Raw genomic sequence first — 20,374 nt, 5'->3', positions numbered from 1 at the left:
ATTTCAGCATTCAGGGGGCAAAGGCAGATGGGTCTCTGTGGGTTCAAGGCCAGCCTTGCCTATAGATCTAGTTCTAGGACATCCAAAGCTACACAAAGAAACCCTGTCTAGAAAGAAAAAGGAGGAAGAGGGAGGAAGAGAGGAGGAGAGGAAGAAGGGAGGAGGAGGAAGACCCAGGATGTGGGTGGTATGTGTGAGTGTGCTTGTCCCAACCCCAGCAGGGCAGACATGAGATAACACACCTGCACCTTAGCTTCAGCAACTGGGAAGAGGGGGCAGGAGGGTTACAAGTTTGCCGTCATTCTCATCTACATAGTAAGTTTAAGGCCAGGCTACAGGAGCCCCTATTTTTAACTATAGCCCTGGCTGTCCTGGAACTTACTCTGTAGGCCAGACTAGCCTTGAACTCAGAGATCCTTCAGCTTCTGCCTCCTGAGTGTTGGGATCAAAGGCCTGCGCCACCATCACCTTGCAAATAAAGCAGTCACAGGTTAAGCTACTACCCCTTTCTTCTTCATTTGAAACAAGATAGCACAACCTTCTCAGAAGATTTTTTTTTTCCTGTTTTTATTTTTTTTATTTTTTTTTTTTTTTTGGTTTTTCGAGACAGGGTTTCTCTGTGTAGCCCTGGCTGTCCTGGCACTCACTTTGTAGACCAGGCTGGCCTCGAACTCAGAAATCCGCCTGCCTCTGCCTCCCGAGTGCTGGGATTAAAGGCGTGCGCCACCACGCCCGGCTTTCCTGTTTTTATATAATCCTAAGTATTCTTCAACTCAGGCAGACCCCCAACAAATTAGGTCTGGTCAATTACAATAGAAAAGTCATGACAGGCCGGGCGTGGTGGCGCACGCCTTTAATCCCAGCACTCGGGAGGCAGAGGCAGGCGGATTTCTGAGTTCGAGGCCAGCCTGGTCTACAAAGTGAGTGCCAGGACAGCCAGGACTACACAGAGAAACCCTGTCTCAAAAAACCAAAAAAAAAAAAAAAAAAAAAGAAAAGTCATGACAGAAAGAAACTTGATTTTCATTATGATCATATGGAACAGATGAAGGAGACGAATGAAAAAGCAGTCTCAGACTGTGGTCTGGTTAGTCATCGGCTCGTCTCTATCCTAGTTGTGCTTGGTAAGCCCTAGGAAACTGACCTAGTTCACATGCAATGATTGTTCCTGTCGGGGAAGGGAGAGCAACCTCTGTTTCCACTTCAGTCTAGCCTTCAGCTTTGAAGGGAGTCTGATCAACTTAGGGCAAACCCTCTTTGTATCAACCATCCTTAGATATACCCTCTCCCTTGCCCCTACCCAGCCCTATGCCAAATCTAGAATCCTGTAACCGCTGAACATGTGCTTTCCCACTGAAGTGCATACCCAGTCCCCTCAACCCCGTAAGTTATTAAGAGTGCCTACTTGTGAAACCGGGCAGAATCCAAGTAAAGGAGATAGACACAGAATGAAGACAGAAATGGACGTCAAGCTTCAAGTCTGCCTTTTGGATCTTGTGATCTCAGAGGTGAAGTGTTCTCGTGTGCTTGCTTGCTTGCTTGTTTCCAGACAGGGTTTCTCTGTGGGGCCCTGGCTACCGGAATTGACTCTGCAGACCAGGCTGGCCTCGAACTCTGTCAGTCCTTGATACATACCAGGTATCAGATGACAGGTTATTGTGAGGCCATGCTATCACCTTGTTAGGTGTCCATGTAGGGTCCAGGTGAGGGAGTTAAACTTTTCCTTAGTCTGCTATGTCTGATAAGTTCTTTGGCCTGGTTATGATTTCAATACAACCATGTGCCCCTACTGTCTCAATTCACCCCTCTTTAAAAAATAAATGTCAGCAGGGCGTGGTGGTGCATGCCTTTAATCCCAGTACTCAGGAGGCAGAGGCAGGCTGATTTCTGAGTTTGAGGCCAGCCTGGTCTCCAGCCTGAGTTCCAGGATAGCCAGGGCTACACAGAGAAACCCTGTCTCGAAAAACCAAAAAAAAAAAAAAAAAAAAAAAAATGTCCATCTTGTATTCAATACTAAAACTCAACAAGTGAGGACTCTTTCCTTTTATCCTTTGGATTTTTTGTTTATTTGTTGTTTGTTTTGGGGTCTTTTTGTTTTTGTTTTTTAATATATGCATGGGTGTTTTGCCTGCATGTATGTCCGTGTACCACCTGTAAGCAGTACCTGTGGAGGGCAGAAGAGGATGTGGGATCCCTTGGGACTAGAGTTACAAAGGGTTTTGAACCACCTTGTCAGTGCTTGGAATACACCTCTCTGGTCCTCTGAAAGGGCAGCCTATATTCTAAATCACTGACCCATCTCTCAGGCCAAGGTGGCCTCCTTTCTTCTCCCAGAGATAAGTCACTTAGCAGCCTGTGCTATATGGGTTCAACCTAACAGATAGTGGTTGGCTAGTGCACCCAGGGGCTGCTCTCATCCCCCTTCCTTAAAATTGAGTCTAAAGTTACTTGTAAATTGGAGTCTCTTAGGACAAAGCACGGCCAGAAAAAAACACTGTTTTATATACTGTGGAATAGCGTAGAGCAGATTGCAGCGTGTTCTCAACACCACACTAAACAACACACTGGCAAACTATGAAGTAAAATTTCCTATAAGAGTGCTGCAAGCTTTGCTGCAACAATATGAAGGATGTCTTTGAGAAGGAGAAGCACAGACTACTGATTTCTGTACTGTGATTCCCAATGCCTCAGCAACCTCTGGATACCTTTGTCAAAAGGCCAAAGAAAAAGTGGTGGCACACGCCTTTAATCCCAGCAGCACTTGGGAGGCAGAGACAGGCAGATCTCCAAGTATGAGGCCAGCCTGGTCTACAGGACTCCACAGGAGTTTGGGCATCTTTCATAAAGCACACAAGGGTCTCCAGTCTACAAGCAGCAGCAGTACTTACAGGTATGTAGATCTCTGTTTTTTGTTTTTTTGTTTTTTGGGTTTTTTTTGTTTTGGTTTTTTGTTTTGGTTTGTTTTGGTTTTTGGTTTTTCAAGACAGGGTTTCTCTGTGTAGGCCTGGCTGTCCTGGAACTCACTCTGTAGATCAGGCTGGCCTCGAACTCAGAAATCTGCCTGCCTCTGCCTCCCCAGTGCTGGGCTTAAAGGCGTGTGCCACCATGCCCAGCTCTCCCTCTGTTTTAGTGTCTTGGAAGAAGCTAAGTGGTCATAAACCCTCCTCCTCAGCCTGTAGAAGCTTCCGCATACCTGCAAGGACAAGGCCTTGTGACCTGCGGACAGTATTAAGGAAATATTTCCTACAAGTACCAACACTTGTGATTTCCTGGCTCATTTTGCATCGAAGGCTAAAAGAAAAGGCCATTTTATGATTCCGCTTGGGAGACGGAAGCCCTGTGTAGAAAGGGGTCTATTGGGACATTTCATCAGGTGCTGGCTGTGTAACCTCCTTGTTACACTCTCAGGGCATGTTCTTCCTTCTCCTCATCCTTCTTTCCATTGTTTTATTTCCCCTCTAGGTTTGTCTCACTCTAGAGCCATGGTTCTCAACCTTCTTGATGCTGAGACCCTTTAGTGCAGTTCCTCATGCTGTGGGGACCTCCAACCAGAACATTATCTTGTTGCTATTTCAACTGTAATTTTGCCACTGTTATTTATCATGCAATGCTAAGAAACATGTATAACTAGACATTAGAAAAATGCAAATTAGCCAGGTGATGGTAGCACATACCCTGATCATAGTGCTTAGGAGGCAGAGGCAGGCAGATTTTTGTGAGTTCAAGGCCACCCTGGTCTACCGAGTGAGTTCTGGGACAGCCAAGGCTTCATAGAGAAACCCTGTCTCAAGAAAACAACAACAAAGAATCATAATATAAATATCTGATATGCACAATATCTCATCTTCAACGCCAAAGGGGTTGAGACCCACAAATTGAGAACTACTGCCACAGAAGTTGTTGAACCCTGCTTTCAACTGTTGGGTCCAACCTTTTAGCTTAGATCCATTTCCCTCGTCTTCCCTGGTTCTCCTGTGCTCCAGCAGGATGGCCTCAGCATGGGGAGACAGCCCCTGCCTGCCTCCCTAAATGAACCCTTGGTGAGGATGGGCCAACTGCCGGCTCCAACTAAGCTTCCAGGCCCTGGGCCTGCCAAAGCCTTTACACTGAACCCTACTGACCTTTACCCACTTTAGATGACAAAGGAAGTAATTAAGTTTAGAAATGTGCCTGAAGTGGATGGAGGAGGGGCAGCCGATTCTGCCAGCACTGTGCTAAACAAGCCACAAGACCAAATAAGGGTGTCTGAACCACTTCCATCTGTACGAGAGTTCAGAGTGCAGTGTGCAAAAGTAGGACTCGGTTCTTAGGGACCTAAGTCGTTACCTAACCCTGCTGGAGCTCTGCTGGAGCTCTGCAGCAGCACCCGTCCTGGTCGCTTCTGCAGAGGCTGTGTCAGAGAAGACAAAGCAAACCTCTTGCTAGTGGAGCCTAGGGGCCTCCCTTCTTAGACCTACCGACTGGAGGAGTCTCCTGCACCACAGATTCTCCAGTGTTTGCATGGCACTGCTGAGGGACTGTAAAAGTACCAGTAAGGATGAGTCACTAGAATGTGTGGAGAAGGTCAGAGTTTGAGGATATTTCACTATTAGAAAAGCAAGCATCACAGGCTGAGGCCAGCTTGTTTACTGAACTCAGCAGTCCTGGGTGGAGCCGGGAGCTGGGAGCATTTTCCTGTAGCACTAACACTGTTTGCTAAGTCCACCCTCTTCCCGCTCTCAAGGGCTTGTCAAACACAAGGCCTGGCCACAGTCTTCCTCTGCTCCCCTGGATGGTGGCCCTCCTCCTCCTCCTCCTTCTTCTCCTCTTCCTCAGAGACCTGCGACACTCGGCTCTACCAGCTGCTGGTGCACTTCAGCAACCACTGCCAGCTAGCTGCTCATGCCGCCAGCTCATCATACTGCCTCCTTGGCTTGGAATCCCTGACCTCTTGGCTCTCCTTTCCCTGGGAAATTCCTTCATCCTGCAAGATCCCAAACCTCAGCTCCACTCAGCCCTAAGCATAAAGAGTGACCTATATCCATGTTTGGCTATTGCCTTGGGTATGGTACAGAAGTGTGTACTTGGTCCATGTCAGCTAAGTGAACAGTGAATTTGTTCTGAGTCTTGCCCTGATGTTTTGGGGTCCTGGGTACCCTTATCTCCAGATACCCACTGCTGTCTGACAAGCCCATGGCTCAGGCTCAGTCTACCACCTGCTTTCTAGCTCAGGGCTTCTATGACATCTCAGTCCTGGGGCACCCAAGTGAGCTCACCCTGAAGTCTGGAGAGCAAAACAGGCTACAATCTGCCCTCTGTAGAGGTACTGTACATACAGCTTTTTAGACACCCATGGGATCTAATAAGCCATGTATCAAATTGTATCAAATCAATAAAACCACCCTCCTTCCCAGCTTCCCTCCCTCTATGGCTCACTATCCCTCCCTCTGTGCCTTCCACAGTCCTTGTCTCCAGGTGACAGTGAGGTGGCTTCAGTGTAGGCTCTGCTTTCTGGGAAGCTGAGACTTGGTTATCTCAAGGCTCCAATCTATTGAGAGCTTGTCATTGGGAGGCCCTCCCACTTTATTGCCTTGTTGTGAAAATTCAATTTCTTTTCATATTCCTATTCCTCTTTCACGTGAGTTATTCTTTATGTGACAAGCAAAGGTTTAGGGGCTGGGGGCTCTTTCTGGTGTACACCCTAACATTCCACATCTTGGGTGGGTCCTCACTTTCAAACCACTGTTCACAAGGATAGAGAAATCGCCCCCTGGTGGTGAAGCTGCAGAACTGCCAGTCCTTTGGTAACGGAGGTGAATGTAGGTTAGGTATTTCTCTTTTTTTCTTTTCTTTTTTTTTCCTCCCGAGAAAGGGTTTCTCTGTGTAGCCCTAGCTGTTCTGGAACTCACTCTGTAGACCAGGCTGACCTCAAACTCAGAAATCCGCCTGCCTCTGCCTCCGGAGTGCTGGGATTAAAGGCATGCACCACCATCGCCAACATAGGTTAGGTATTTCTACTTGCTCTACCGGCCTTTAATAAAGCTTCTCCATTTCCTTATCGTAACCTTCTAGAAGTCTAGGGTCAGACTCACGGAAGCCATTTGAACTCTGCCTGTGCCCTTCTCCACAAGCATCTTGCTTTTATTTTGCATTTCTTGCATTCTTTCTGAGAATCTTAAAAATGCATTCTATTTTGATAGTTTGCATTCCTCCCTTGTAATTTTGCCTGTTTTCCTTAAATGACCTTTTTCCTCTTTTTTAACCCAGGCTGATCTCAGACTTGACTTCCTGCCTCAGTCTTCTGAGTCTGATTCAGCTTCTAACCCTCTCTAAGGTTTTTACATTTTTCCTGGCATATATTAATTTACATAGTAATGGGTTTCATTTTGACATTCTCAAACATGTATACAATGTCCCTTCATGGTCATCAGCCCCCATAGCACTCCCTTGTGACCCCTCCCCTCCTACTGCTTCTCTCTCTCTTCCCAGCTGGCCCTCCTCATCCATGTCTTTCTTTTTTTCTTCTCCTTTGGTTTGTGTGTTTGACCCAGTGAGTTTACTTAGGGTTGTTTTCAGCAGCATGGGTGATGGGTTATTTATAGGAACACAGGCACCTCGCCAGTGCTTGCACCACTGGAGAAAATGTCTCTCTCTCCCATCAATCATTAACCCTCTATAGATCCTCAGGGGTGGGTAGGGCCTCCTAAATTCCTGATGATCTCAATCTTATTCAAGTTTTATGCTCATAATCACAACTGCTGAGAGTATAAGAATGCAACTTCAGGCTGAGTGTGGCGACCCTGGCCTTTAATCTCAGTGCTCAGGCAGCAGAGTTAGGCTGATTGCTGTAGCTCTGTCTATCTAGACTTCAAGGCCAGCAAAGACTACTTAGTGAGACCTCTAAAAAAAAGAAAAAGGAGAAAAAGAAAGGAAGAAAGAAACACAGACAAGAAAGAAAGTCAATGCACATGTCATATCAGGATAACAACTCTTTATTTAAAAGATTTTTTGAGGGTTGCAAAGATAGCTTAGCGGGTAAGAGCACTGACTGCGCTTCCAAAGGTCCTGAGTTCAAATCCTAGCAACCACATGGTGGCTCACAACTATCTGTAATGAGATCTGATGCCCTGTTCTGGTGTGTCTGAAGACAGCTACAGTGTACTTACATAGAGATAAGTAAATAAGTCTTTTTAAAAAAAAGGTTTTTTGAAATGTATATATGTATGTGCCTATAGGTATATGAGAGAGTACCTGTGTACAGGTGCCTGTGGGTGTGTACAGTGCCTGTGGAGGCCAGAAGACAGCATCAGATCCCCTGCATCTAGAGTTACAAGCGATTATGGGCGTCTAACATGGGTGCTGGGAACTAAACTTATATCCTCCAAAAGAGCAGAAAACACATTATTGACTTCTGAGCCATCTTTCTAGTCCCCTTAACAGACTATACACACACACACACACACACACATATATATATATACACACACACACACACATATATATATATATATATATGTGTGTGTGTGTGTGTGTGTGTGTGTGTGTAGTGTATTAGAGTTTAGTTTTGTCTGCATGTATATCTGTGTGAGGATATCAGATCACCTGGGGCTGCTGCTACAGACAGTTGTGAGCTGCCATGTAAGTGTTGGGAATTGAACCCAGTCCTCTGAAAGAGCAGTCAGTTCTCTTAACAGATAAACCACCTCTTGGGCCACAGCCCTCAGTAGTGTTTTAAAGATTATTTGTGTTGTGAGGCACATTGCCATTCTGCCTGGCTTTGCATGGTCATACCCCTACCTGCACAGCCTTGACCTGACAGCAAGGCACAACCATTGACCCGTCCAGCTTAATAGCTCCCAACAAACCATCTGTAATTCCTGGTTCCAGAGGATTTCAAGCTCCCTATGGCTTCCTCAGGGACCAGGCACACAAGTGCACAGACATGCATGAAGCCAAATACTTACATATACAACATCATAAAAACATTTGTTTGTTTGTTTGTTTGTTTTCCGAGACAGGGTTTTTCTGTGTAGCCCTGGCTGTCCTGGAACTCACTCTGTAGACCAGGCTGGCCTCGAACTCAGAAATCCGCCTGCCTCTGCCTCCCAAGTGCTGGGATTAAAGGTGTGTGCCACCACTGCCCAGCCTAAAACATTTTTAATTAAAAAAGTATTTTATTCAGGGGTGGTGAAGTACACCTTTAATCCCAGCAAGGGAAGCAGAGGCCAGCCTGGTCTACAGTGAAGTTCCAGGCCAGCAGAGTTATATAGTGAGACCCTGTCTCAAAATGAAGCAAATACTTTGTTTTTGAGGGTGGGCAAGCTGACTCAGCAGGTGAAGATGTCCCCCACTAAGCCTGATGATTTGAATTCAATCCACAGGGCCTACATGGTGGAAAGAGGGAGGCAGCTCCCACAGTGTGTCTGCTGGACTCCACATGCACACTGTGGCAAGCACTCATGCATGCAGGAGTGCAAACATGTATGCATTCACACAAAAATCAATAAATGAAACATAATTGTTTAGAAAAAAGAACGTTTAGTCCTCATCTTCCCTCCATTGGGAGTTAAGCCTCTTTTGTTCAGTTTCCTTTGCGGGCTCTTTCAGGAAACAACACAGGATTGAGCTAGGCGGGAGGTGAATGTTAAGCCGCAAAGCATCACCTTGCATTTAGTCATGGAAACCTTTAGGAGCTCAAAACTCAATAACTTTGTTGCCCATCCTTGGAGGCTTCCAGAAATCTGGACTTGGGTATTAATAAATTACAAGGGAACCGCTTTAGAATATATGCCCACTGGGGCTGGACAGGGGGATCAGTGGTTAAGAGCACTGCCACTCTTCCAGAGGACCTGGGTCCGATTCCCAGAAGTAGAGCACTTGCCTAACAGCCCTCAGAAAGATGCACACACGTGCACCCCTTAGGGTCTTAGAGCAGGCATGATGTCTGTTGTGCTTACTAGTTCTTCCTATCAGCCTGTAAAGTGCACAGCCCTCCACCCTCACCCCATCCCCATTCCCTGTTCCTCTCCCCCACCTTTGTCAACAGGTTCCATTTACTCTTCTTAACAGGGTTCTTTAAAAAAAAAAGATTTATTTATAATAATAATAATAATAATAATAATAATAATAATAATAATAATAATGTTCAGATGCACCAGAAGAGGGCATCAGATCTCATTACAGACTGTTGTGACCCATCATGTGGTTGCTGGGACCTTCGGAAGAGCAGTCGGTTCTCTTAACCACTGAGCCATCTCTCCAGCCCTTAACAGGGTTCTTGTAAGAATTAGTCTACATACATACTCCTCACTTCATCTTTAACGCAGAAATTGAGTTTCACTGATTTTATCACAAGGAAATATTGAGAGCCACATACAAAGAGTTGTATGTGTTGGGTACTTGTCATAATCTTAGTACAGTAATAAGCACAGGAAACAACCTAAAAAATTGATTGTGTGGAACTTTAAAAAAATTAAATCCAAAGCTTAGGAAATGGTTCATTGGGTAAGAATTTCAAAACCACAGTATCCATGTTTTGTTTTGTTTTGTTTTGTTTTGTTTTGTTTTAAAAAGGCAAACATGGTCACACATGCCTGTAACCCTAGCAACGTAGAGGATAAAGTCCGGGTTTACTGGCTGCCAGCCTAACTCTCAGTTTAGCAAGAAACCCTGTCTCTAAGGAATAAAGACTGGTAGAGAAGGACTCCCAGTGTCCTCTCTGGTCATCATGCATATACATGGGTGCATGCTCCTTCATATGTGTGTACCCCTAACACAATCACACAGACACACACAACATCACAACCAAGTCTAAGTAATTGCTTTCACGCTGTAGATATCAGAAGCCCCACTATGGTAGAAGCCACCATGGTGCCACCTAAGACTGTGTGACTGACTCTCCAGAGCCCTTAGTGTCTGTATTCCTTTTTGTCACTCTGTTATATCTGTCTTTCATACCTGATTAGTCTCTGGACCAAAATAGGAACTATAATTCTAATCAGCATGTGTAAACTCCAGCCATCAGGAAGAAAGACTATACAAAGAAAACCAGACACGGGTCATTCACCAACTGTTTCTTTAGAGTCCAAAGACTGCCTCCAACACACCTGTTTTGCCAGCACTGTTACCAAAGCAGAACTCCTACTCTACCAGAGAAGATAGAAACCGGGCAAAGGTTATGCCTAGACCCAGGTTTTATACTAATTAGAAGTGCACTATTGGCAAAGGAGAACTCGTTTGGTTTGAAAGGAGGTGTGTGTGTGTGTGTGTGTGTGTGTGTGTGTGTGTGTGTGTGTGTTTGCTTGAATTTTTCTTACATTTTCTTACATTGAGTTGGAGAGAGGAAGTTGGGATGACTTGCAATCTGTGCCCAATCCATGCACTTTTTAACTCAGATCAGTGTTTTGGTAGTAGTAGAGTCTATTCTTGAGACAAAGGCCTACTCTATAGCCCAGGCTATCCTGGAACTCACTATTGTAGCTAGGCTGGCCTCAAATTCATGAAAATCCTCCTGCTACAGCCTCCCAAGGGCTAGGGTTAAAGACGGTAGCCACCATGCCAGTCTTTGGTTTTGTTTTCTAGGAAAGAGTTTTGCTGTGTAGTCCTGTCTGTCCTGGAACTCAGTGTTGACCAGGCTAGCCTCAAACTTGCAGAAAATCCTCCTGCCTCTGCCTCCTAGGTCCAAGTATTCCAGGCATGTGCCAACATATCCAGTTTGTCAGATAGGTTTTGTTTTGTTTTGTTTTGTTTTGTTTTGTTTTGAGACAGGGTGTCTCCATGTAACCCAGGCTGGCCTCAGACTCAGAGATCTGCCTGTTGCTGCCTTGTGAGTGCTGTATTAAAGGTGTGTGCCACCATGCTCAGCAAGATCTGTTTTATAAAAATGCTATCTTTCTAAGTTCTCACCAAAAGGCCAGTATAACTTCCTTTGGTTTAGCCAAATAAAAGTTATAATTCAATCAAGTGGTATGCATTAAGCTCTCCTTAATGAAAGTGCCTTGCACATGGGAGGCATGGGTTCTTACTGTTTGTTTACATACATTGTCCTTCAACTTGAATTATACCAAGTACACAAGAAGTAGCTTTATTTATATATATTTTACTTTAGACAGACACAATACAGGCCATAGTTGATGGAGGGGGACAGTGAAGGTTCTTTTTATTTATTTATTTTATGTATGAGTACACTGTAGCTGTACAGATGGTTGTGAGCCTTCCTGTGGTTGTTGGGAATTGAATTTAGGACCTCTGCTTACTCCAGTCGGCCCCACTCCCTCCAGAAAAGGGCATTAGATCTCATTACAAGTGGTTGTGAGCCACCATGTGGTTGCTGGGATTTGAACTCAGGACCTTCAGGAGAGCAGTTGGTGCTGTTACCTGCTGAGCCATCTTACCAGCCCAGTGAAGGTTCTTATACACAAGGATAGCCTACAGTAAAGAATTTGACTTTGCCCTTGGCTTCTGGGAAATAAGCTGTGTTGTAGCTGACTTCGGTACAGATTTTGGGCAATATGGTATCAGCCACATGGAGGCTGAGATCAACCATAGGCAGTCAGTCAGTCACTACTAAAACTGAACACCAAAGCTCCTGGTTAACAGTGCTCCCATGCACTGCCACATAATGAAGCTGGACGGGCAAGCCCTGCCTCCACAGGAAGCACAATGGGATCTCTGCCTGAGGCGTCTCTTCATTTGATGGACATTAATCTATACCTTTGCTTAATCATACGTGGAACAATTGTCAGTGAGTAGTATTTCCAGTGAATTGTTGATGGTTCAGGGAAACTTCACAACTTGAAGTTAGTATCAAAAATCAAGGCAGGGCTCAGCAATAAAGGCTCTTGCTGCTAAACCTGATGATTGTATTCAATCCCAGGGACCTACGTAATGGAGGAGAGATCTAATTCCTGCAAGCTGTACACACACAAACACACCACACACACACTGGTGTACATGTGTGTACCCCCCAGTAAGTAAAGAAAATTATTTTTTTGTTTGGTTGGTTTTTTTGTTTTTTCAAGACAGGGTTTCTCTGTGTAGCCTTGGCTGTCCTGGCACTCACTTTGTAGACCAGGCTGGCCTCGAACTCAGAAATCCACCTGCCTCTGCCTCCCGAGTGCTGGGATTAAAGGCGTGCGCCACCACCGCCCAGCTAAGAAAATTATTTTTAAATAAGTGGAGCAGTATAGGGGGCTGTACTCACTGAACTTGTAATTACAGCCTCATGCTCCCTGTAGAAGACCCAGTGAAGGAAGTGGCACTGGAGGGGATGGGGGCCTTGTACTGGATGGAACGTGCTAGTTAGACAAAAGAAGCAGAAGAGAATATGGAAAATTAGTAAGTTAATAAGAGGCCCAGAGTGGACATTCCACTTGGCCAGAACAAAGTTTACAGACCTTGATGGAGCAAGGCTGGGTTTTGTACCTATTTGTTCCTCTCTAAGACCAGCCTCTAACTGAAGGCTCTCTGTCTGCTCGCATGCAAGAGCATCCGATTGTGCTGACAGAGCTGGGGGAGCTGGGTAGAGGTTGCCAGTGAAGCAAAGGAAACAATGGCATGGTTTTTAGTAATGGGACTCCTGTCATTTTCCTGTTGAAAAACCTTGTGACTCTCCTTGGTCCAGAATTCTAGGTCAATTATTGGCCCTCACTGTAGGAAGTTTGTGTTGGCAACCTTCCTGTTGAGGAGCAAAGAGAGCTGTGTGTGTTGTGTGGGTTTCTAGTAGTTTTCTGTCTGTAAACCTTATTTCTTTAACTGAAATCTGAGCACATGAAGGGTAGAGGACTCCCCACCCTGACAGAATTCCTCTCAAAGCTACGCACCACCTGCTGAGTCTCAAAAGGTTATTCCAGCCCAGGTGGTGGTGGTGGTGATGGCACACACCTTTAATTCCAGCACCCAGAAGGCAGAGACTGGTGAATCTCTGTGAGTTCGAGGCCAGTCTGATCTACAGAGGAAGTTCCAGGACAGCCAGGGCTACACAGAGAAACCCTGTCTTGAAAAACAAGCAAATAAAAAAGAAAAAAATGAAAAGACAGAAAAAGAAAAAGAAAAGGTTATTCCCATTTTGAAAAGGATTCTGGTGTGCTTCTCTCTTGCAGGGAGTTTCCAGATGATCCAGAAGTGCAGTGGGACGTGGAGCATGTGGCCAGCACCCTCCTTCAGCACATACATGCCAATGGCACTGACCTGGTAAGGGAATGCCACTTCCAGTGGAGAGGCCGGGTCTCCATCCTGTCACAGGGCTAGCTTCTGCTACCTGCCTCATGGCTGCCTCCGGCTCCCGGCTCTGCTCCAAGCCCACTCTAAAAGGCTGTCTGCTAAACCCACTGAAGGGCAGCCACGCCTTTCAATTCCCTTCCATGTTATGTATGATGGACCGAACAAGTTCTCAACCCTCAGGCTTGAGAAGAACATTTTTCAAACCGTGTCCTGCCTCCCACCTTTCTCCTGAAAATTCAGCCCTCCCCCCCCCCCCCAGGAGCCTGCACAGGACTCTTACTGGCACAGAACTTCTAGGACCAAGTAGCTTTACAGTTAGGGTAGCAGTCTCACCTTGAGGATTAAAGTTGTAAATGCTGGGGCTGGAGAGATGGCTCAATGGTTAAAAGCACTGGCTGCTCTTCCAGAAGACCTGGGTTCAATTCCCAGCACCCACATGGCAGCTTATAACTCCAGTTTTGGGAATCTGACACCTTCATGCAGACATACATGCAGGCAAAACATGAATGCACATGAAATAAAACTAAAGATCTAGGGTTAGCAGATTCTAGAAACATATAGGGAGTAGGAGGCTCTGTGGATCTCACCCAAAGCTTTGTGCATAAGCCCTGGCTCAGTCAATGAGCTACATTCTCAATTCTAAAGCTATGATATTCAAGCCTCACTTTCATTTGTTTGTTTGTGACATGGTCTCACTGTGTAGATCAGGTTAGCCTTGAAACTCAAAGAGATCAACTGGAGTGCTGGGGTTAAAGGCATACAGCACCATGCCCAGCTCGCTCGCCTCCATTTTTTTTTAAATGAGGATAAATTCATACTCGCTTTATAAGGGAAATTTCAGTCACCGTTAGAGCAGAAATGAAGATTCATTTTTGCTTGCAAAGGTGAACAAAGCCATCTCAGCTCTCTTAGGACTAGCAGGTTAGGGTTCAGCCACAGTCAATTCTATCCTGTCCTGTCCTGTCCTGTCCTATTCATTCATTTATTATTGACAGGATCTGTAGCCCTGGCTGTCCTGGAACTCTCAATGTTCAGCCTGGCCTGCACCACACAGAAATCCTCCTACCTCTGCCTCACCAGTGCTAGGATTAAAGGTTGCATGGCCGCACCTGACTAACAGCCCATTTTAAAGCTGCCAAGGCTTACTTTCCAAATCTCAAAATAATCAAAATAGTACTCCCTCATAGGTTAATGACTAAAGTTTCACCACTCAAAGTCTATTCTTCTGACATTTGTTAAAAGATAGAGCAGGCTGGCCTCGAACTCAGAAATCCGCCTGCCTCCGCCTCCCAAGTGCTGGGATTAAAGGCGTGCGCCACCACGCCCGGCCCCCAGATTTGGCTTTTCTATCAATGACACATTCATTGAGCAGATTGATACATTAGACCTTTTTGGGGGGTGGTAAGGGTGTGTTAAAACAGGGTTTCTCTGTGTAGCCCAGGATATCCTGGAACTCACTCTGTAGACTAGGCTGGCCTCAAACTCAGAAATCCGCCTGCCTCCGCCTCCCAAGTGCTGGGATTAAAGGTGTGCGCCATCACACGGCCAGCTGTGACTTGTCTTTCTAAGCGTCACACTGATGGGTTGAGTCTCAAAGTGGCAGGCCAAGGATCTGCTGATGGTTAGGAAGAAACAAATGTATTCTTTCGCCAATTCTCATGCCTGGCCCCAGAAGACTTCCTGACCAGGGCACCCGACTCCAGGATACTTTCTAATAATAGTTTGAGACCAATAAATGGTAGAAGGTCTATGCCAGAAAGCTTCAGAGTTTCAGGGCTGAGGTTCTAGTCCAGTGGGTATAGTACTTCCTTAGTATGCACAAGTCCCAGGGTTTGAATCCCAGCAATGCAAAAACCAAGAAAGAAGGAAAAAGTGCTTCTTAGTTTTGACAAATGGGAACATTCATCCCAGCCGTTTAGCCCTTCATTTTGTCATCATGAAACTGTCTAGGAAATGGCCTGGATCGGCACTAACGCACTCCTGAAGACAGAGACCTGGCTGGCTCTCACAGTAGCCAGGCCCTGTAAATAGAAAGACCAAGCCTGGTGCATTGGTACAGGGCTATAAGCCTGGGAGGTAGAAGCATGGAGACCAGGGGGTTAAGGCCAGCCAGTCTCAGCTACACAGAGAGTGCAAGGCCAGGCTGGGGTACATGAGACATCTATAATAATAATAATAATAATAATAATAATAATAAAACAACCACAAAAGAAAGAGAGCAAAAGTAACTCTTTTCTCTGACTATCCAATTTCAGTTCTAACCCCTTCCTCTGTGCCGCTGGGACACTTTCTGTCCTCGGGAACAGCCCTTCTCTTTCCATAGGCCTCTAAACAACCATCTTTAGTCCCTTTCCTGAATCCTTTTCTTATGTTTCTTTCATTCATGTTTTTTTTTATGCTTATTTATTTATTTGTTTGTTTGTGATGTATGTAGGTGCACACAGGGCATGCCTGTGGAGGTCGGAGGACAACTTAAGAGCTCACTTCTCCTTGCACCTTCAGGTGGCTTCTGAGCTCAGCAGGCTTGCAGCAGGCAGCTTTACCTCCGGAGCCATCTCTCTGCCCCACACTGTGATTTCTGTTGTTATCATTCAAACTATAGAGCTGGGCACAGCGGCACATATGTAATCCCAGCACTTAGGAAGTGGAAGCAAACAGGAGTTCAAAGTTATCCTCAGCTATGTAGTGGCTTCTAGACTAGCCTGAGCTATATGGCAGACCCTAACTCAACCCATCCCCACCCTGAAGTCAAACTGTCTTTTTTTTTCCCCTTTAAATCCATCTGTGCAGAAATTAAATGTTAAGAGTTTAGACAAAGCTTATAGATGAAGATATTTTTGCAAATGGAACGAGAGGCAGCCTAAGATAGACTTCTGTGAGCCAATCCAGGACATTGTACTTGTGGTGTGGCATAAGGAGGGGAACCCCAGCGAATCAGGCTGTTTCTACCTGGATGATTCCTATGTAGCAGTCATGGAGGAAAATGCAAGTGATAAGAAACAAATATCTATTGAGACAGGTTCTCATGTATCCCAAGATGGCCTCAGACTTACTGTGGATCAAGGATGACCTAGACTTCTGCTCCTAATTACGCTTTTGTCTCCCAGGAACTAGGACCGCATGCTTGCACCACCACATCAATGTATATAGTGCTAAGGAACAAACCCTGGACTTCATGTGTGCTGGGCAAGCACTCTACTCATACCCAAAGCCTACAACAGACATGTCCTGAGCCTTGGAGTCATGAAAACTTGACGTTCATCTCTACAGCCCATGTAGGAAACAAACAAGCCTAAAAACAGGCATGGTGCTGTGTGCTTCTGGTCCCAGTACTGGGGAGACAGGCAAGCAGATCCCTGGGATTCTCTGGCCTGCCAGTCTAGCCTGATCAGCAAGTTCCAGGCAAGTGAGAGAGACCCTGTCTCAAAAACAAGATGGGTAGCTCCTAGGGAACAACGCCCACAGTTCTCTGGTCCCCACGTGCACATACATGCATGTGCAACAAAGATTTGGAAGATGAGTTTGTGTGGATGAGGACAATTCCACTCTCTCCTACTACCAGGGCCAGGAGTGAACCATAGAACCCACCGCTGCCACACACAGATCTAACTGCTGAGAAGTTGTTTCAGATGCTCAGAATCGGAAAAGCGCTGGGTAGCAGGTGGTACACGCCTTTAGTCTCAGCCTGGTCCAGAACGGCCGGGGACACTAAGAGAAACCCCTCATTAAAAAGCCAACCAAGGGGCTGGTGAGATGGCTCAGTGAGTAAGAGCACCCTACTGCTCTTCCGAAGGTCCAGAGTTCAAATCCCAGCAACCACATGGTGGCTCACAACCATCCGTAATGAGACCTGACGCCCTCTTCTGGTGTGTCTGAAGACAGCTACAGTGTACTTACATATAATAATAAATAAATAAATCTTTAAAAAAAATTATTAAAAAAAAAAAAAAAGCCAACCAAACAGCCAGACGTGGTGGTGCATGCCTTTAATCCCAGCACTCGGGAGGCAGAGGCAGGCGGATTTCTGAGTTCGAGGCCAGCCTGGTCTACAGAGTGAGTTCCAGGACAGCCAGGGCTATACAGAGAAACCCTGTCTCAAAAAAACAAAACAACAATAAAAAAACCAACCAAACAAACAAACAAAAAACAACCAAACCATAACTGACAAAAACAAAATTTGAAAAGTTGCAGAGTTCTGCCCTTTCTTTCCCCAAAGGAATGGTGAAGGCTGCTTTGAAGCTGAGGCAGCAAAGAAGCCATTCAGTACCTCTGAATGAGCCCTTCCTCCCGGTCTGCCCTACAGGTGGTGACTTTTGATGCAGAAGGAGTCAGTGGTCACAGCAACCATATTGCTTTGTACAAAGCTGTGAGGTATGCTTCTCTGAGGGATGGGCGTGGGAACTGGGTGATGGATGTGGGAAGGAAGTGGTCCTCCATTTGCTCAAGGGTCACAGTTACTAAAAACACTCCCTGCCTGGTGTCTGTGCCAGAAAATCTACCAGTGTCACTGTACAGCCACTGTTGCTCTGTTGCTCACCTACCTCACTACATCCTTTATTTTTAAACATGTATGGGTGTTTTGCTTCAAGTATGTCAGCCTGGTTCTCCCTTCAGTGAGGTGCCTCTATGAGGCTCCCATGTAGGCAGACCTGACCTGACGGCTCCCCTGCCTTGTCTTCAATTGTATGCAACTTTGAAAGATACCAGAAATTATTGCTCTCATATTTTTTCCCAGACAGTTAGTTCATCCTGATTCTTTGACTAATGGAATGATGGAAGGCCACACTCCTCTCCCCTCTTATAAAAATCATTTGCTTCCTGGTCCAATAGAGGCCACTGATAGAGCTGTGTATTATCAGCTGCATCAGGTTCATTCACAGTCAAGAAAGACACACCATAGGTTACAGTCGAAGATGCAGTTTTCTGGTGAAGATACACAGAAAAGTATACATCCCAGGGATGGACTTGTAGCCAAATGGTTATTGTAAGGACCAGGCTGCTGGAAAACAAATCAAACTGTTGGTGGGTAGGAACAGGGGCTCCACTTCGCTCCAAGTCCACATAGAGCCTTGCTAATTTGCACTCAGGTATTTACTACAAAAAATCCAGGAGCACCTCAGCAGACGGTGGGTAGGGTCCTCGAGTAGGACTTAGCTAGTTCCATCTCTGCTTGTACTTATGGCTTTTTGTCAGTTTGACACAAGCTGGACTCATCTGGGAAGAGGAAATGTCAATCAAGAAAAAGCCTCCATCAAAATGACCTGTAGGCAAGTCTGTGGGTCATTTTCTTGTTTGATGATTGATGTGGAAGGGCCCTGCCAACTGTGGGTGATGTCCTCTGGACAGGTGGACGTCAGTGTATAAAAGAGCAGGCTGAGCAAGCCAAAAGTAGCAAGCCAGTAAGCGGCCTCTGCTTCAGTTCCTACCTCGAAGTTCCAGTGTAAGTTCCTGCCCTAACTTCCCTCCTGATGGACTGTGATCTGGGAGTTTTAAGGTGATATAAACCCTCTCCTCCCAAAGTTGTTTTTGGTCTTGGTCTTTATCATGGCAACAGAAAGCTAACTAGGACACTAATCAATTTTTAGAGAAAAAAAAATCGAGGGTAGTTATCTCATCTCTAATGGGCAAAACTTGAGACCAGATTGTTCCATAATCCATATACCAACTTCTGGATTAAACTGTGTGGGAATGAAATGCCCACTCTGGTCCCCTCAGCCATAATCAGAAGTGTGGAATCCTAAATCCTAGATTTAGATGTTGACTTATGCAATAGAAACTTCTGGGAGTTCCGTGTGCTCGGCCGGGCCATGGGCCATGCAGGCCTTGCTCTGAAGGTCCCTCCTGTTTACACAGGAGAGTGGGTGTCTCCAGCTCCCTCTAATGCTCATCCTCTCCATCCTCCAGGGCCCTGCACTCAGGAGGGAAGCTGCCTAAAGGTAAAGAAGGCCTGCTTTTGTTGTTTGGGTTTCTGGTTTTTGCAAATAGACAACAGTCACTACCCTTCTAAGGAACTTACCAAGGAAATTTGCAAATATTGTCAGCCCTCCATATCTATTCATTTCTATGTTATCTATGGACTTAACACCATGGGAGCAAAATTATTCAAGGGGATGCTGGAGACCAGGCTCCCCAGTTAAAAGCACGCTCTTGCAAAGGACCTGGGCTCAGTTCCCAGTACCCATATCAGGCAGACTACAACAACTTATAATACCAGTCCCAGGGCATTCAGACATCCCGTGCACGAATGTGGTGCACATAAACTCATGCAGGCACACACACACACACACACACACACACAAACCATATTTAAATATGCAAGAAGAAAAAAATGGCACCTATACTGAGCATGCAGATTCTTCTCTCCTTATTAGACCTAGACAATGGAATACAGCAACTATTTCCACAGCATTTTCTCACATTAGAGAGTGTAAGTAACCTGCAGGTGAATTAATGGATACAAGAGGATGTGGATAGGTTCTGTGTAAACACTGCATCATTTTATGTCAACCTGGTCATCAGTAATTGAAGTATTTGTGGCGGTCCTAGAACAGTACCGCTGGGGACTGAAGGACACATATTCAGGGTGGCCCTAGACTGTGCAGTGTTGTAAGGTGTGCATGGCAGGTTCAGATGGTATCTAGTTTCTTCATAGGAAGGTAGCTCTTCCACTGTTAGTATTTTGTTAGTCTCTTCAAACTCAGCTCCCATCACCCACCTAATGAACACAGTTGTAAGTACCTCAGGAGTTTCTGATCCGTTGATGAACTTGACATAGTGATGCTTTCAAAACCCCTGAGAGGCTCAGGACCCCACCGGCCATTCATTGCCTGATGTCCTACTCAGCTTCTCTGAGAAAGTTCTGGGCTGGCCTCCCTCACAGGGGCGGCGTGAGATCAGAAAGTGAAACTCTGGAGCTGAGTGAGGCCTTAGGAGCACCACTGGCCGCCGTTTGACTCTCTGTCCGCCACGCGAGACAGGCAGGCCTACACTGTCCACACCACTTTATCAACTAGGAAGCTAAACTCCAGAGCAGTTAAGAGACTTTCCGTGCCAAAACATTTTCAGAGATGGGGTGCCAAGGACCAGCCTTGGCTTGGAGAGGGGTTCTGAGAGAAGGCCTGACTGGGACCTGGGGAAACAAGCCACTCAGGTCAAAGCGTGGGTCTGAGCTGGT

General features: G+C 45.9%; 1 protein-coding gene across 2 annotated transcripts in view; it reads left to right on the top strand.

Annotated features, from left to right (window-relative positions):
* Pigl (phosphatidylinositol glycan anchor biosynthesis class L) overlaps window positions 1-20,374 on the top strand; it is a 93,258-nt gene that overhangs the window by 32,947 nt on the left and 39,937 nt on the right. For both annotated transcript variants that reach the window (XM_085829939.1, XM_021177227.3), the window contains exons 3-5: window positions 13,080-13,170; window positions 17,504-17,571; window positions 19,105-19,136. In XM_085829939.1, coding sequence (XP_085686065.1) covers window positions 13,080-13,170; window positions 17,504-17,571; window positions 19,105-19,136 — 191 coding nt within the window. The remainder of the gene's footprint in view (window positions 1-13,079; window positions 13,171-17,503; window positions 17,572-19,104; window positions 19,137-20,374) is intronic.

This window comes from Mus caroli, unplaced genomic scaffold (genome assembly GCF_978045245.1).
Source record: "Mus caroli unplaced genomic scaffold, Mus_caroli_1 scaffold_13, whole genome shotgun sequence".
Taxonomy (NCBI): domain Eukaryota; kingdom Metazoa; phylum Chordata; class Mammalia; order Rodentia; family Muridae; genus Mus; species Mus caroli.
Note: the sequence above shows the minus strand (reverse complement) of the source record. Positions and strands in the feature narration are given on the sequence as shown.